General features: G+C 43.3%; 1 protein-coding gene across 1 annotated transcript; it reads left to right on the top strand.

Moving 5' to 3' along the window:
• Positions 1 to 790: 790 nt before the first annotated feature.
• On the top strand, positions 791 to 4,516 carry LOC125217910 (SET domain-containing protein). The gene is made up of 4 exons (XM_048119483.2): positions 791 to 1,638; positions 1,738 to 1,838; positions 3,050 to 3,148; positions 3,555 to 4,516. Exons 1-4 carry the CDS (start codon positions 819 to 821, stop codon positions 4,473 to 4,475), a joined length of 1,941 nt encoding a protein of 646 aa, XP_047975440.1. The 5' UTR covers positions 791 to 818; the 3' UTR covers positions 4,476 to 4,516.
• The last annotated feature ends 13,818 nt before the right edge of the window (positions 4,517 to 18,334 follow it).

Genomic DNA, 18,334 nt, shown 5'->3' with positions numbered 1-18,334 from the left:
CGGTCCGATGGATTGCAATTTTTAATTAAAAAATACTAAGTTTTATAAGTTTTTTTATTTTATTTTTGAATTTCATGTGACACAATCATTAGTTTTCTTAAATCATTATTCTACATTTTTTACTCGATCACACACTATTAACTTTCAAGTTCTACCTCGACTCATTATTCCATCATCTCATAATCTGCTACTACTGTCTTAATACCATCAAAGTCAATCACGACAAAATTAAGAACTAATCCATCAAAATCCCATTATATAAATAATGATTTATGCAAAGATATGAACAATGCTAAAATAATGACACGGACACAAGCTTTAATTCAAATTGATTGTTTTAGTTTTGATTAATCGTTGATTATGTTGTAGTTGATCAGAGATAAAATAAACTTCTCTCCATCTATTATTGAAGAAAACTATGAAAATTTGAAGATCTTATCTGATTTAAAACTAAGAAAAAATATCAAAATTTTAAATCATTTTTAGAGGAAAATTTTGATACAAGAGATTATTTTCGTAAGCCTTTAGGCCTGAATAGTCCGATGGTTTAGGGTCGAAAATTTATGATCCGAAAATTTTATAATTCGAATAGCCCGCATCCAAATAGCTCAGCAATCCGAGTGGGTTGGCCTGAATCCAAACGGATTAGTCCGATTGACATCCCTATCGTGGAGTGTATTCTAGGACTCCATTCAACAAGACAATGTTTCACCAATTAACTTTACTTAATTTCATTCAACATGACAATGATTTCACCAATTAACTCTACATATTTTGGGCCCAATTAACAATTTCACAAATTTGTTAGAAGTCTAAAAATGGAGATGAGAGCGATCCAAGATATCGGCATAGGCGAAGACCTCACCCCACCCCTCCGCCCTCTCGCCGCCGTCCTCCACGACTCCGCCCTCAACTCCCATTGCTCCGCCTGCTTCTCCACCCTTCCTTGCCAGCCCTTCTCCCCTTTTGTCGATAATGCCCCAACTGACTCTCCCACTCCTCTCTACTGTTCCCTCAACTGCTCCGCCGCTGATTCCGCCCTCCATTCCTCCTCCGGTGAACACCACCTCCTCTCCAACTCTCCTCATTCCTTGTGGGAATCCTCCTCCGACCTCCGCCTCTCCCTCCGCCTCGCTCATATTTTCCAGAACCTTCCGCAAGATTGCATCTTTTCCCCTCAATCACCGTTTGTTGGAATAAAAAATGAATCCCTTTGTTGTTTGGAGAGAATTTCCGGTTTGATGACCAATCGCGAGAATTTGGTATTCAAGAAAACCCAAATTGATGAATATGATTACGACGAAAGTTTGAAGAGGATTAGAGAGGGGGCGGAGATGATGGCCAAGGCGAGGGGCAAAGATGTAAATTTAGAGGGCTTTGCGTTGGAAGAGATGGTTCTGTGTTTGGTAATGACCAATGCAGTTGAGGTTCAAGAAAAGAGCGGAAGTTGCTTAGGAATTGCTGTTTACGATGCTGCATTTTCCTGGATCAATCACAGTTGTTCTCCGAATTCTTGTTACCGGTTCTCGGTGGGGCCAGCGAACGACGAGCGGCTGCCTCTGAGGATTGCTCCGGCCGCCTCCATAGATGTCAGCTTTAGCGGTAGAAATGGTGATGGTTTGAGGCATCAAATTTCAGGTATTCCGCGTTAATAATGTGGTGAAGGATTTAATATTTGTTTGTCTTGCTGTGGAAGAGGAAGTGATTAGTGATGTGAGTTTATTTATGATGATATAGACAGATTTGGTTATGGCCCAACACTTGTAGTTCGAAGTGTAAAGTCTATTTGCAAAGGTGAAGAGGTTACTATTGCATACACTGATTTGTTACAGCCTAAGGTTTGGACATGATTCTGATGTTTTTATTTTGGTTGTGTTCTTTGATTACATGTGATGTCTTGTTTGCTAAATTATCTTTTTCTTCACACTCCTATATTCTCTTATGTGCTTTTATTATGGTTGAAGAACCAAGATTGTTTATGTTTTGCTTAAACTTTATGAGTAGTTGCTTCCTCATTTGCTCTAAGCTCAGAATGAGAGTTTCTTTCAACCAATCTGTAGTTGAGATAGTCAAGGTCTGTGTAATTAATACTTGGGCTGGTATCGTCAACTGTGCTAACCTTGGTATGGAAGTTATGCATGAACGTAATGCTCTTAACTTCCTAGCTACTTTGACTCCTTAGCTGTAGGAACTCTGTTGCTTACCAGTGGATTAGCCCATGTAGAAGAGAGACAGAATCTGTCTCTATAGTTTTATAGTGTGGATGGAGTGACCGCATCAAAGCTTTCTGGTTCTATTCCTTTAGGATATGAAGAAAGGCTTGTTATCTCCTTCAGTTTGCTCTTTCTACTGCTCTCCTCTGCTTAGGACAAAAAATAAGCTTCAAAACCCATTCCGGTAGTGGATTGAAATGGGTTTTTTATGTATTATCCTCTATAAGGAAAGTGCATTTTGACCAGACCCCGCATAGAAAGTAGCTTTAGATTTATCCGATAATTCTATTTTCCATGCTTTCTGTTGTTCAACAACAAGCGCAACTCTTATTTAGTTTTTCTCAAGAGCTTTCTGGAATCAATTGAAAAAAAAAAGTGATAATCCCGCAATTAGATAAATTCACTTTTTTTCACACACTTCTTCTCGACATGCCTTTTCCTCTTTACTCTATATTGCCATATGCAATGATGGAGATGGTTTGCATGGGATTAGCTGAATTCTAAAACTACGGAACCAACTGGTTTCACATGGGGAGACCAACATGCGCAGCAATGACCCCATAGAGAACTGCAAATACATGGAGAAATTCTGGATAAATTAGTCGATTTTGCCTTTTGTGTTGTTAGATGATATGGAAGGTAAAGTTGTGAAGGGCTTGATGATTTGAGGGAAATGTTGGAAAAACTAAAATAGAGCGTGTTATCCATTGTATAAGGTTTCTGATTACATGCTAAACTGTTCCTTAAGATGGCGCCTTTTCCTTCTCCTTCTCCTCCAATGATGCCCCCCTCTTGTTCTACCATTTATTGCTTTTGACCATTGGTGTTTTCTGCAGGAAATGAGACAGGCAGAACTATTGTTCAAACATCGGTTCATCTGCAGCTGTAAGCGTTGTGGTGCTTTGCCTACAAGCTACACGGATTATGCCTTGCAAGTAAAGTTATACTTTTAATTCTGAATAGAATATGTGCATGGAAAAAAATATATTTGAATTAGTAAGAGCACATAAGATTTCTCCTGAGGCCGAAATGTATGCAAAAAGAATAACTTCTTGTTCATTTTTTTTTTCTTTATTGTACATGTATTTGTGCCAGTATAACAACAAATATGTTACTTTTAATACCTACATTTATGAGCGGTAAAGTTTGTTGGTTACTTATTTTCTCTCAGGTTTGCAAACTATGTTGTTCATAATGTGTTAGACTCAAAAGATTATGTGTGCATTCTTTGCCTCAGTTGGTCTGTCCTCTGACTATGGCAACCTTAGTTACGGGCGCTTTATTGGAACATCAAATTATGGCCATCTGTTATTGACCTTTGTTCTTTTGTTCCCTGTGCAGGCGCGCCCTACCGAGAATCCTAAGAGTTCAGATCACGAAATAGAGAAGGTGATGCAAAACTCTGTCTTTGAAGATGCCATTACTGACTACCTTTCGTTTGGTGACCCAAAATTATGCTGTCAAAAGCTTGAAGTCTTTCTTTGCGATGGCGAATACAGTTACAAGTCCCTCGAATCAAAGGAAGCAAAACTTCCGCAGAAAGTGAAGTGCCATCCTTTTCATCATCGTTCTCTCCAAGCTTATACCGCATTGGCTTCTGCTTATAAAGTTCAAGCATGTGATTTATTGGCTCTCAGTTGTCAACTTGAAGCTCTAAAAATGGACAAGACGAGTTCTGCATATTCGTTGTTGCTCGCTGGGGTGGTCAACCACCTTTACATGTCTGAACCAGCCATTGTGACAGCTGCTGCAAATTTCTGGATAAATGCAGGGGAATCACTGCTCAATCTTGCTAGAAGATCCTTGAAGGATGATGCTTTCCTGTATGGGAAACCATTCAAAATAGATTTATCGACCTTACTAACTCTCAAATGTGATGATTGTTGTCTTGTGGATAGTTTAGAAGCAAATACAGTTAGGCCAGATCGGAAGATGCAGTTGGAGGAAATAAAGAGTCGGCTGTGTAACTGCATTGCAAATATATCCTCAAAAATTTGGAGCTTTCTTTCTTCTGAAAGTAATTTTTTGAAGTTTATTCAGAACCCAGTTGATCTTAGGTGGCTTGAATCTCCAACAGATTCAGAGGTTTCAGATACCGACTCTCAGTCGCAGATTGAGATATGTAGTAATGAAGTGAAAATGAATCTCATTTTGCTGAGCATTCACTGTTTGAGGTATGGTGCTCTGTTATTAAGCATCTGTTACGGTTTTTCGGTCGAAACGAATTATCTTAGGGCTCTTGATGTTATAATGAAAGCCTGATTATGGATGGAAATCAATTTTAAAAACTGTTCTTTGAGAAACATGCATGGTTGTTTCATTCATACTTGAATGCATCATTGAAGAAGTTGTGATGTGATAAGTAGTAAAACTATTTGATGGGTAGAAAAAGATTTTGGTGAAACTATTTCTTTTATTCAACAATCCCATCAAGGTCATTAATCTGGAAATTTTGGTACATAGCAGTTGAGAATTTTTTCGTAACCTGGAAAAGTTTAGTGAAAGTCACCTACTAGTCCTTTAATCTTACCTCAATATTTATACTTGGAATGTTTTGATTAATTCGAATATACTCCCTCGTCCATACTATTTCTATTTTTGCCCGTTCTAAAAAAATAATCACTTCTATTTTAGTTATTTTTTCCTCTCTAATAAGGTGTCATCCCAAGAGTGTCTATCTTTATGGAACGGAGGTAATACTCTCTCAAAAAGAAACGTTTCTACTACAGTGGGACGGATGGAGTATGATTTTGTGCTTTGACTAAGGAAATTCAGTTGAAGACATTGAACAGTGGCCGTCTGTTAGGAGGTAAAGGCTGTCAAATGCTTGATAAATTAATTCACACAGAAATGAACACAATCTGTTTGAACATGATGGAAATGGTACTGAACACAGTCTGTTCAATGAATGAAATGACAGCAATATGGAAGAGGAGAACTCTCGGTACTTTTATTATGGAACTTGAATGTGAAAGAACAGAAAAAAACGATGAAATGAAATCCTCACAAAGGAGGCATAATCCTCCGCAGAGGCCTATGAGAAAACTTGTCCAATACATGATCTCTCCAAGATGATTTCTATCTCCTAAGAATCTAATATTTATAGACGATTAATGCAGCTAAACAAATCAAAATAACAAGCTTAACAAGATTGCCTATTTCTTCTGCCCATATCTTCTTCATCAGTTAGCTTGAACAAAGTAACCAATCAGCTAGATTTTGGAGCTATCCTGCTGGCACCCACTTAGCTAGACTATCCGTATCAACTGCCTCACTCTCGAAACAACCTTGCCCTCAAGGTTGAGCTCAAAATCGAAACACAACACTTTCTCGGTGGAGGTTCAAACTCATGCTTCCCGTTAGTAGCCAGAGCATCGAACCATTGAAGATGACGCACTATATGAAGGAATTGCAACATGACTAGATAGGAGAAAGGAGCGCCAACTGCTGCATATGGGAAGCCCGAAAAGGAAACCATCGTCTGCATAGATTGGTGACTAGCAGCGGAAACTAAACAACGCAGCAAGGAAGAGAATGGAGGTTAAAACTGCAGAATGTAAGGGTTGGAGGTGGACAACAGCGGTGTTGTCACTGGTGCTAGTGTAGGTGTAGTTGCTGGTGTAGATAGACTAGAAGGAGATGATAGAGGCACCAAAACTGGAGGCGGAATGGGTTGTTGTGCTGCCAAAGGTGTGCACGTTTGCTGTATAGGTAGGGGTTGTTGGATGGCGTGTAGAGTATTCTCCTTGGCTGTTTTAGGCAGACTAGAGGACAACAGCGATGCTGTCACCGTTGCTAGTGGAGGTGGACAGGTAGGAGATGGTAGAGGCACCAAAACTGGAGGTGGAATGGGCTGTTGAACTGCCAAGAGCAGGGGCACTGTATTGATCGCTTTAATGTCGATATCAGTGTGGATTGCAGACGGGGTAATAGCTGGTATCTCCTGGCGAACAGCAACGCTCTTGGGTTTCCATGCTTCTGAATCACCAAAACGTTTCATCCTTTCCTGCGCAAACTGGTCCCAAGATAGAGTGGGAATTCGTCGCATAAGGAGTTGGATCCATGGTACGGCCGGGCCTGCCAAGGCTTCCATGGCAACACTCACGCGATTATCCAGTGGAATTTTAGACACCAGGAAGTACTGTGGCAACACTCACGCGGTTTCCATGCCCGCGCGAGCCACGCGATCGCATCAGAGCTGTCGAATGTGGGGATTGTGATTGGTGGTGTGCCACCTGAAATTTTCATGTTGGAGCCGTGCCCGTTAGACGAAACTTTAGGGAACGAACCAGTAGTGCTGTTCGGATTCCCGTAAAAGAAAGCAGCCCGCATTTCTGTCCTGAACCTCTCGAGTTGAGACCCCAGCACCGATACACTTTCGTCCATTTTCAGGCATTGAATTTTCAATTCATTAACCACAGTGGCCAACGTCTTCGTCCTCTTCTCCAGATTGCCGACAACCTTCTCCAAACCATCTAAACGGGTGTCTGTGGTACGCGGAGGCACCATCGTTCACCGCACCAAATGGAAAAATGGAAAAAAAACGATGAAATGAAATCCTCACAAAGGAGGCCTAATCCTCCGCAGAGGCCTACGAGAAAACTCGTCCAATACTTGATCTCTCCAAGATGATTTCTATCTCCTAAGAATCTAGTATTTATAGACGATTAGTGCAGCTAAACAAATCAAAATAACAAGCTTAACAAGATTGCCTATTTCTTCTCCCCATATCTTCTCCATCAGTTAGCTTGAACAAACTAACCAATCAGCTAGATTTGTGGAGCTATCCTGCTGGCACCCACTTGGCTAGACTATCCGTATCACCGTCGGACAAAGGCAGATGGAGGTGGGGCCAACCGACCCCTCTTCTAGCTCCGCTCCATGGTCGACGGTCTTCGGAACTGCTGTCCACCCCACGGCAGCTCCGCTAATACAAGGTAACATGGATGAAAAAAAGGAAATGATTCTACTACTATGAAATGCCAAAAATGGAAAAATGATTACTATTATTGAACAAAGAGAGTAAAAGAGAAAAAATAAGTTGTTTTTTTGAAAAAAAATAAGAAATGAAATGACTCAATTATATTGGCCATTGAGACAACCCAAAAAAGAATATTACTCAGGTATATAAGGACGGAGGGAGTATTAGTTTTGCTTTATACAACATTAATGATGTGTGTTTTATTAATGACAACTACCATCTTCCAACCAACCAGTCAATGCATTCATAACGATCAAATTGTCATATTATCAACTACATTCAATAAATAGACTCCTACAACCTCTAGTTGAGTAGGCTGTGGAAGAAGCGCTAATGGAATTCACAATTTGCAAAGAGAAGAAAGAACAATTAAAAACATAAGAACACAATAGAGCATATGGTCAGCATGGGGAATAACGATAGATTTAACATTATCACATTGCGATAGTTTGCTGCAGGTTGAGGGAGTCAGAATAGACATAACTACCCTCTTAGAGCATCCACAATAAGAATAGGCCAGCTATAGGCCAGCCATTCTCTCTTCCTGCCACGTCATCAGCACTAAAAATCCACCTGCCACATCAGCATAGGCCAGCCGCAATAAAAATAATTAAAAAACAACTACATTTTACGAAATAAAATTTACGATTAAATTACGGAATTAAATTTATGAGACATACGGGAAAATTCATTAATTTCATTAAAAAAAAGGTACATAGATAAAAAATATACATGATTTTTTTTAAAAAAAAGAGCTTCCACACACGAGCCCCGCCACTCTCTACTCCTCGTCGTCGCCGCCGCCACCCGGGGTATCTGAGCCCGCGTCTGAACCCCCCACCAGTGCCCTCGAGGCATCCAAATCCACCCGCATGTTCTCGAGCATCGAGTAGAGGAACCTCTTCTCCGTGGGGTCGGTTGCGGCCTTCCACTCTTGGAAGACCGCGAACATACGTTCCTCCGTCTGTGCACGCGAGAATAACGTGTACGCGCTTGGGGGTGGAAGGGCGAGATGACCTCCTGGGGCGATAGGGGGGATCCTCCCCTCGTTGCCCGTTGCACCCGCTTTTGGCCAACCGGGCGAGGGCGACGAGTAGCGGATGGAGGGGACGGAAACTCCTCAGCATCCGGGGGGAGGTCGTGGGATATGGCGCTACTGCCGCTGTAGTCGCCGGAATAGTTCAGCCTCTGCTTTTTCGACCACCCAGCGTCGCACCCCGCCCGGAACTTCTCGGAGTTCTTCAGCAACACATAGCATTCCCAGAAGAAGAACTCCTTATACTTCCCCGGCAAGGGGAACTGACTCTCCGCTATCCTCCGGGCGTCCTCCTCATTCTGCCCACTAGTCAGCTGGCGGAGGGCGTTGGCGTACAACCCCGAAAATCGGCCGACCGCGGCCCTGATCCGTTCCCACCCCTTCAGGCACTCCTCCCCGCTGTAGTCCTTCCCATGCGGGCAGTTCCTCCTGTAGGCTGCTCTAATCTTCGCCCACATGTTGACGACCCGTTGGTTGTTCGCAACCAGCGGATCGTCGCAAACCGACAACCACCCCTTGGTCACGCCGGCATACTCATCTTCCATCCACTTCCTCCGCGTGGGGGTGTCGTCAACACCGGGCTGCGAGGACTCGCCGACCACCTTGCCCTTCTCCTTGCCCTTCTTCTTCTTCGGCGCGGCCCGACCCGCTAGAACGGGAGTGTCCGGATCCCCGAGATCGATCCCCATCTCATGCAATGACAAAAGGTCATCGCCAGTGAACTGCGTCTCCACTGGGGTCGACGTGTGAGACGAAGCCGTCAAAAAATCAAGAGAGGGACGATAGACCGTGTCCCCCCTCCCCCGGTGGCCTCTGCATCCCCGGATGCATACCGGGCTGCATCCCTCCTTGCCACATCATCCCCATCATCTGCTTGATGGAACTGGCAGCGGAAGCGGTGTGTCATGCATGGATTATCATAATTTAACAATTATTAATCACACCAATAAATCACATAATAATCAGATCTATTTAGAAGATTATTTAGACAAAATCTATTCGCGTAATTCTCACGTGTATCATGCTCATAACTTGAATTAATTATGCTTTAAGAATATTGAAACCTAAAACATGTTTTTCTACGGAGCAGGAAAAATACCTAATTAATTCTCCAAAGAATTGAAGATGGCTAGCTGCTTTTCCACGTGTCACTTTGAATACTAGACCACAAATCTTCTCTCTGGTTCCCGAACTGTACTCCAACATCAGTGTGGGCTGATCTTACTAGAATACTAGGACTTAAATAAAGAAGACAGAAGAAATCCTTTTGAGAATAGGTGAAGAATTCTAAATCTCCTTCAGCTGGGGATTTTCGAAATTTTCGAAATTTTTTTTTTTGAGAAATAATATTGTGTTATTTCTGTCTCATTTATTCTCCTATTTATATTAAGTTCCTTTTGGGCCCAGACAGGGATCTATGGAAGGTTTTGGATATGGGCGCATCCAATTTACTTTTTACTAATTAAATTGAACCCACAATTTAATATAAGTTATAATTGGAATATTACGAGCAGCCACTACAGAAGTAATATTGAACTCTCCCCATCCAAATCTGAAATTACAAGTAATCCGGGTTTCCGTTTAACTTTCATTTCCCGTGCTTAAGATAAAAATGTCCATTAATTAATTAATATCTGCTATGGACTTAATTAATTAACTTCTTATTATTTTGATAAGTCGTATTCTAAGCCTTGGTTACTGGTCAGGATGTCGTTAAATGCATGTATTATCTGCAAAACAGTTGCTCAAGTGTGCAGGATTAAGGGGTCCAAATCAGTAGGAGACGATTCAGGTGACGCAAGTGAAAAGGGCGCTAGAAGGGTGCAATATTGACCAGGATGCATGCCAGAGAAAAGGCTCGAGATGGAGAAGAAGGATAGCTGGGATGATCAGTAACAAGGGCAGAAAAGTCAAAACGTGAAGGAAGTCTACCCTAAAAGCAAGGGCAAGCCTCCCTATAAAAGAAGCCACTTGGAGAGAGAGAAAGAGTTCGTTCCGGGGAGTTCGGTTGGGAGTTCCAAGTTCTCGGTTCTCATACACACTTAGCAGAATTCTCTCTAGAAGATCAGTCCTTCAGCATTATCCAATCTCTCGTTCCTCGCCACAGCTATGGTCACTTGACGTCCAAGAGTCTACCGGAGTAGTCATCATCCCACCGTTTCAGCCAGTTCGTCGTCGTAGTAGTATAGCAGTTAGTTGTTGCTTTTAATTTCTAAGTGCTTTTCTTATCTGGAGTCGTGGATCTGAGGTTGTAGTTATGTTTCAGTCCAATTTTCGTGCATGAGTCTTTCGTTCTGCATTATAATCACCACCTTGCATGTTAGTCAGTAGAGGTAAACTGCAGTTTCGCCGTACATTTTAAGTTTGAGCATTTTAATCTATGGATCTTGAGTTTGAAGTTATGAATCTCAGTTTAGTTGTGGTGTTTGCGTTCATTTGATTTCTGTTAATACTTGGTGAAGAAGAAAACGTCAAAATCAACTTTAGTTTGGACCACTTTACTTTTAAGTTACTTTTACTTTTGTTCCCTACTTTTCAGTTGTACCTTCCAGATTTGTCAGAAAACCAACTAGCCACCAGATATACCTTGTTGTCTAAATTTCCCCTTTTAGTAATTGTCCACTTTTCGTATACCTCTGAGACACTTTGTCCCCTGTTTTCACGAACACAACCACATGCCTGTTATTTTCACGCCAACTAGTCAGTAGAGTACCATCTTTATTTCTTGCCTAGGTAAATTCTCAACCCAAGCGTGGTAGCTAACCAAAAAACACCCAGGAAATTCACCGCAGTTATCCGAACGTGTCCATCCTTGTGGGATTTGACCCTTACCTCCACTATACTAATCAGTAGAAGTGGGTTGAGGAAACTTGTTTGAAATCAGGTCCCGGTTGTCGTACCAACGACTCAGCTGGGTCGGGAACACTTACTGCACACGCTGACGGAGATCCCCCACAACCAATAGTGGTCACCCCAGGTCAGACCGCTTGTGATGTGAAACCCCACGTTATTGCAATCCTACCGACGTACTGTGGGAAGAGTTACGAGGGACCTTACGAATTCTTAAATGAGTTCTGCAAAATCTGTAAGGCGCAGAGGCGGCCAGCAGGAGCAAGCGAGGATGATTACAGACTGAAAGCCCTACCTTTTGTCCTAAAGGGAGAGGCCAACACCTGGTTCATGCGCCTGACAGCCGACTCCATCAATACATGGGCCGATTTCAAGTCAGTTTTCCTAGCTGAGTTCTTCCCGTCTTCAAAGACAAGTGCATTGAAGAGGAAAATATCGTGCATAAGGCAAGAATACGATGAAACCCTGAGCGAGTACTGGGAGAAAGACATGAGTCTTCTGGAGTCATTCCCCAACCATCGCATGAAGGAGATAGAGGTGCACCACACCTTCTATGAGGGGATGAACAAAGAAACAAAGGATCTAGCGAATTCATCATCCGAAGAAGATTTCACACAGTTGAGAGTCAGTGAAGCCAAAAAGGTGTTACGCAAGCTGTTGAATGCGAAAAAGACGTACGACAACGCAAGTGATGGGTACAGCAGAGAAAGGGTAGCAAGTGCTTCGGCTACTGACCAGGAGGAACGGATGGATTTGAAGATGGAGGAATTAAAGGAGTTGCTGACTGCAATCAAGCAGAACACTCCACCACCTTCTCCGACTGGAGGCAAAGAGGCCCCAGAACTACCATATGATCAGCCGGACAACTCGCCAGATGTGGAGCAAGCAAATGCCGCAGGATTTTACAATTCCAACGGCAATTGGATTCCGGGAAGGCAGAGGGATGCACCGTGGAGGGACCACCAAAACTTTCGATGGGGAGATGGAAATCAGAATCAGAACCAAAATCAGGCTCAAAATCAACCCAACCCCCACCCGAACCAAAATTCCAACCGTGGCCCAACAAACCTTGACTACCAGTTTAACTAGGTAGGAAGAAACCAGCATCCTTAGAACCAAAACCCTCAAAACCAGAACCCGAACCCTGCCTATGTGCCACCCCATCAGCGAAACAACCAGAACAAAAACCAGAACCAATTTAACATAGGGCCTCAACATAACAGCCACAACCAAAACCAAAATCAGTACCAGCACAACCACGACCAGTACAACCCTCCTGCCCAGTATAACCAGTACCCACAGAACCAAAACCAACAAAATTTCTCGGGCTACCATTCAAACCCACCACCCCAGTATAACCAGCACCAGGGCTCGAACCAATTCCATCACCCAAACAGGTCGAGGAGGTCTATGGAAGACATGATGGGAGAGATGCTTGCTTCGCAGCAGAGCATTAAAAGCGACTTGCAGTCCAGTAATGAAACAATGCAAGGAATGCAAAGTGCCCAGAAGGAGCATAGGGCAAATATGGATATGATGAACAGGCAGTTGGCCCAGCTCGTTAACTCGGTGGGCGAAATGAAAGGAAACTCAGGGAAACTCCCATCTACAGTCCATGTACCTGAAAAGGAAAATGTGAGTAAGATTACACTGCGGTCCGGAACAACCTATAATGGACCTCAACTCAAGAACCCTATTGGGGAATCTAGTAGAGCAAGGGTGCTGAGCGACACCATCTCAGTGGAAGAGCTCAAGAGGCCTCTGCCTCAGATGGAGGATCCATTTTTTCTAAACGAGAAGCCTACTGCGGAAGGAAAGGAGGAAGAAACACAACCTGGAAATGAGCAACCGAAGGAGCAATGACCACATCGGGACCTCAAACCCAGGAGGCACCAAGGGAAAGTCCTCAAGGACTAACTGAAGAGGCTAAAGGAGAAAAACCGTTTCCATATCGGATTGTGACGAAGAGGAAGAAAGAAAACCCTGTGGATTTCATGTCGATTTTCGGAAAGCTGGATGTCACCATACCATTCCTCCAAGCCGTGAGACTGCCCTCTCTGGGGAAGTTTATAAAGGAGTTCATAGCCGGAAAGGCCCAGGAGGATGGAAAAATCATGGTGGAAGGGATAACATCAGCTATTGTACAGGAGAAACTACCACCCAAGAGAGCCGACCCAGGTATATTTACTTTACCCATAACAATTGGAGATGTAAAAATCAAGCATGCAATGTGTGATTTAGGAGCATCTATCAATGTTATGCCGTTATCAATTTATAATCGGTTGAAGGGGGTAAAATTGTCAAATACTAGGGTGTTGATCCAACTGGCTGATAGGTCATGTATAAATCCTCAGGGTGTGTTAGAAAATGTGTTGGTCAGGATACACAACTTTACTTATCCCGCTGATTTTTATGTAATTAAAATGAGTGAACCAGAAGCTAGGGAGTCTAGCGGGATATTGTTAGGAAGACCATTTTTAAGAACGGCTAAGACAATTGTAGATATGGCTGAGGGGACAATCTGCATTGACTTTAATGGTGAGAAATTTATTTTTGACATCAATGAAGCCATGAAAAAACCAATAGATTATGAAAATCTATGTTATGTTGATGTAATTGACCCCTTAGTCCAAGAATTTCTTGAGACCGAATTATTGCAGGAAAAGCTCCAAGCCTCGGATGTGTATGCCCAGGCTGATGTGGAAACAGCTGCATGGTGTGATCTGATCAGTAGCCGAGGGTTGACTGACGAGGAGATCGAAGAAGCAATCACGGAATTCTGTCAGAAGTCGGAACTAGCGGGATCCGTAGGGGCTTTACTACAGGCCAGTATGGAGGAAAAATCAGATGGTGAACAAGAGCGAGAGGAGGATTCTAGAAAGAACCCTCTACCTACAGACACGCTACCCCCACAAGTGGAGTTAAAAAAATTGCCAGCGAACCTTAAGTATGCCTACCTCGGGGAGGAAGACTCGTTCCCTGTAATCATCAATAGCGGGCTGACTGCAGAGCAAGAGGCAAGACTACTAACTGTGCTGAGCAAAAATAAGAAGGCTATTGGATGGAGCCTTACGGACCTGGTGGGGATAAGCCCGGACGTCTGCATGCATCACATCAGGCTGGAGGAGGGAGCAAAGGCACATAGAGATTCGCAAAGAAAGGTGAACCCAAACATGCGGGAAGAGAAACTGAAGGAAATCTTGAAGTTAGTCTCATTGAGCATTATATACTCGGTGCCCGATAGTGAATGGGTCAGCCTAATCCATATGGTCCCTAAGAAATCAGGGATCCAGGTGGTTAAGAACGAGAGGAATGAGCTAGTGCCCACCAGACTAGTCACTGGATGGCGAATGTGTATAGATTACCGAAAGCTGAACACTGCAACCAGGAAGGACCATTTCCCCCTGCCATTCATCGATCAAATGCTGGAGCGACTGGCTGGGAGGAAGTACTTCTGCTTTTTGGATGGGTGATAAGGCTAATTTCATGCATCGGTAATGTGCAAAAAAATGTTATAAATTGCTGGGTCTAACACGTTTCCTAAGCCAGGTGTGTGAAGAAAATCGCTAGATCAAGGAAGTAATGAAGGAGATGGTCTAGCGAGAGAAAAGGACGAAATGAGCAGGATTTACAAGGAAAAATTGGCGTGACGGGGGAGTCTACAGCTGAGGGCAACAAAGTCATTATCAATACCTCGCTGGACCCACTAAAGCGCCTATAAATAGAGAGGAGCATGCAGCGTAATGGATATAGTTTTTCACTCTTCTTAGCTCATACATTTTACACACACTTGGGAAACATTCTGGGGGATAATCGTGATAGGGGGGGTACTTTCTAAAGATCTCGAGTTTGGTAACACCGTCCCGGTGAGGGCGAAGATACATTTGTTTTAATTTCAGCTGTTTTTGCTAGTTTCCACCGTCGAACTTCACTTTTGGGAGTCGACTTTGATGTTGATGATGTTTAACTGCTTATCGCTCATGGATCTGAGTTTAGCTGTTTAATTTCAAGTTACTTTTGCTTAGATCTCTCTACTGTTAGCGTAATTCTTAAATTGCTATGTCGATCTCTGTTTATTTCGTTATTGAGGTGTTTGATGTGGAATTGGGTGACAGATATGTGGTTGATTGAGTGTTCGGAGCTTAAATTTGTAAATCTGACGTGATGGAGAATTTCTTCTGTTTGGAGTCCGTGTCGGACGCATGGATCCGGAGTGGATTTAGCGTCTGAAGTTGGTTTTGGCGTGTGAAAGAAACAGTAGTGGATAGACTTGTTTTATTTCCTTTGTTTTCTATTTCCCTTCGTCTGGGTATGCAGATCTGTAAGTTCTTCGTTATTTATGCATAGATTTGATTCCAAGTTAGTAGCTCTGTTTTTTATTTGCTTATGTGTTTTCTCAAGAAGTTTTATGCGAATTTGGTTGTAGAAGACGATGTCACTGTCAGTTAGTACTAGAGTTAGTTATTCTGCCACTTTCCAGTCGTACTCTGCTTTTTCTTAGATGTGGTCCCATCGTAGAATTATTTCCTAGGTCTAGCTGTTAGGTTAAGTTTCTTTCTAATATTCCCAAGTCAAGTTAATTTTAATTTTTCCTCAACCCAAGAAAATGCGTGGCAGCAGCCAACACCAAAAATACTCCCAAATCCTTGATTACGATTCTTACGCATCCTTTTCTGTGGGATCGATCCCTACTTCCCTATACTAGGTTTAGTAAAGTGGTTGAGGGTTTTTGAAGCGGGGAAGTACTTGTGTGTCCGACGACCGGGATTCCGCACAACCTACGAGTTCCTAGACCAAGTGATCTAGTGGACTTGCTGGATCTGGGGAACCTGCCTTATTTGAATATCGCAACACTGCACACACACCACACTTGTACTGTCACATCCACACGTAGCTTCAAGTGGCGCCGTTGCCGGGGACGGATGGCGTTTGCTGTTATTAAGGATTTTTTGTAAATATTCTAATTTTTGTTATTTTCTTTCTCCCTGACAGTTTATGAAAGCGGGCTTCCAATCTGGAAGTTGGGCAAGTTCATCTGGAGCAGGGAGTGGCCAGAACGAGTGGCGAATCAAGCAATCTACATTTACCATCACTACTAGATCAGGATTGAGAACGGAAGATCCATTCCCGTTCGAGTCAGAAAGTGAAAATGAGTGGAATTCATCGACAGAGGAGAATCCAGGGACATCAACAGAACCAGAGCAATCCGAGACCGAGGAGGAGAAGGACCCACATATGGCTCATCTACTAGACCCCGATCCGGAAATAGGGTCGCTCACCGCACATCTTGACGGTGAACCCGCTCATGCTATAGTTTCGAATCCACGACGGAGGTCGATCGACATCAAAACAAATGTGCTTGGAGTTCTACCTACTTTCTCTGGGCGTAGGAATGAATGCCCTTATGAATTTCTGAACGAGTTCAGTAAACTATGCAACATTCAGAAGCGACCCAACGAGGCAACAGAAGAGGACTACCGTCTTCGAGCAATTCCGTTTGCTCTCAAAGGGGAGGCGAACACTTGGCTGCTGAGGCTTCCACCGGACTCGATCAACACGTGGAAGGATTTTAAACTGGAATTTTTGGATTACTTTTTTCCATCTAATAAGACGAATGCCTTGAAGAAGGAGATTCAGGAGTGCAAACAAGAATACGATGAGTCCCTAAGTTCTTATTGGTCCCGCTTCAAGGGCTGCTGGATGCTTGTCCAAACCACAGGATGATAGAAGCGGAGACTTACTATTTGTTCTATGAAGGTGCAAACCCTGAATCAAAGGACTTGATGAACTCCTCGAGCGGGGGAAATTTTACTAAGAACAAAGCAAGTGAAGCCAGGGAAACGCTGGGGAGATTGATTGAGGCAAAGAAGGCCTATGATAACCCGCGAAGCATATTGAGGAGAGGATCAGCTAATGCAGTGATGGATCAAGAAGACAAGAAGGTGGAAGATAGGATCGATAAACTGGAAAAGGCCTTGCTAAGTGCGATCGAGAAATGCAATCCGCATGCCCCAGTGGAAAATGAGAAATCCCTTGGTCAAGAGGAAAGGCAACTGCAACCATACTACAGCCAACCCTACGAAGGAGAGTGCCACGCTCAAGCAAGTTCGATGGGAAGTTGGAATCCCGATGGAAGTTGGAATCAAGGGAGACAGAGGGACACTCCATGGAGGACTCACCCAAACTTCAGATGGACTGACCATGATCAAAGCCAGCCACCTCCCTTGCAGCTCACGAATTTTGCACACCCTCCGGAGAGGCAGTCCAATTGGCCAGGGAAGGGACAAGAAGGACAATTGCAGCTAGGATACAGGAATCAGGATCAAGCTAATTGGGGAAACAAAAATCAAAACAACCCAGGAAACTCCTATGTGCCACCTCACAAAAGGAATAACCAAGGCAATTTTCAGAATTCCCAACAGAACCATCAAGGAAATCAAGGGTCGAGTAACCAATACAACAATCATCAAGGAAATTTTCGACAGAACCAAGGTCAAGGACAAAATTTTGGTCAATCCAACTTCAGACCACAACGGAGCAAAAAGCCGCCATGGACATGATGGCAAAACAACTTTCCCAGATCGCAGTATCTTTGAATGAGATGCGAGGGAATGAAGGTAAACTTCCTGCTACCGTCAAACCGCCAGATCGGGCAAATATTAGTCAAATTACTTTGAGATCTGGGCGGGGTTATGAAGGGCCAACGTTGGGAGCCGATGAGGAAGCGCCTATGCAAGCCAAAGAAGGGAAACAAAGTCAGAAACAGCATGAAGGAGGCGCTGAACCAAGGGAGATCATTGTTCAGAGAGACCCCCAGAAGGAAGATTTAGGGGGATCTCTACCTCGACCAAGGGACCCATTCTTCCTAGACCCCGAACCTGAAGAAGTAAGTAAGGAAGGAAACAAGGGAGTTGATGAAACCCAGGCTGGGACGTCCACAAATGCAGTAAAGCGAGCAAAACCATTTCCATATCGTGGGGAGGCGAAGAAGAAAAAGGATGATACAGAGGATCTCATGGAGATTTTCAGCAAGTTGGAAATCAACTTGCCATTCTTGCAAGCCTTGAAAATGCCCACCTTCAGTAAGTTCATCAAGGAGTTTATTGCAGGGAAAACCAAACTAGATGGGAAGATTGTGATTGGAGAAACTGTGTCTGCTGTGATACAAAAAAAAAGGATGCCCTCAAAATGCACGGACCCAGGTATGCTTACATTACCCATTTCTTTAGGGGATATCAAGGTTGAGCATGCCAT

The sequence above is a fragment of the Salvia hispanica genome, chromosome 1 (genome assembly GCF_029641045.1).
Source record: "Salvia hispanica isolate PSC_SH4W2 chromosome 1, Shi_PSC_v1, whole genome shotgun sequence".
NCBI classification, from domain to species: Eukaryota; Viridiplantae; Streptophyta; class Magnoliopsida; order Lamiales; family Lamiaceae; genus Salvia; species Salvia hispanica.
This window is presented reverse-complemented; position numbering and strand designations above follow the sequence as displayed.